Source organism: Phaethon lepturus, unplaced genomic scaffold (genome assembly GCF_000687285.1).
Source record: "Phaethon lepturus isolate BGI_N335 unplaced genomic scaffold, ASM68728v1 scaffold37948, whole genome shotgun sequence".
NCBI classification, from domain to species: Eukaryota; Metazoa; Chordata; class Aves; order Phaethontiformes; family Phaethontidae; genus Phaethon; species Phaethon lepturus.
In genome coordinates, this window is record NW_010558963.1 from 1 (window position 1) to 235 (window position 235).

Consider the following 235-nt stretch of genomic DNA (forward strand, 5'->3'; position numbering starts at 1 on the left):
AGACGGTGGGCCTGGCGGCCGCGGGGGAGGCTGAGGCCTTCAGAGAGAACCTGCAGGAGATGGACCGCTTCCTCGGGCCCTACCCCTACGAGACCCTGAAGAAGTGGGTCTCCCTCACCAGCTTCATCAGCGAAGCGGCGATGAAGAAGCTGCAGCCGGAGAGCGGGCAGATCTGCGCCTTCTCGGAGGTGCTGCCGGCCGTGGCCGGGCGGCGACGCCGCGGCCGGGGCGGCGC

General features: G+C 70.6%; 1 protein-coding gene across 1 annotated transcript in view; it reads left to right on the top strand.

Moving 5' to 3' along the window:
• Positions 1-8: 8 nt before the first annotated feature.
• The window catches only part of AAR2 (AAR2 splicing factor homolog (S. cerevisiae)), a gene marked incomplete at its 5' end in the record, with an annotated part of 5304 nt that continues 5077 nt past the window's right edge, over positions 9-235 (top strand). Inside the window, one exon of the mRNA XM_010293224.1 lies at positions 9-231. Within this exon, the coding sequence (XP_010291526.1) occupies positions 9-231 (223 nt within the window). The remainder of the gene's footprint in view (positions 232-235) is intronic.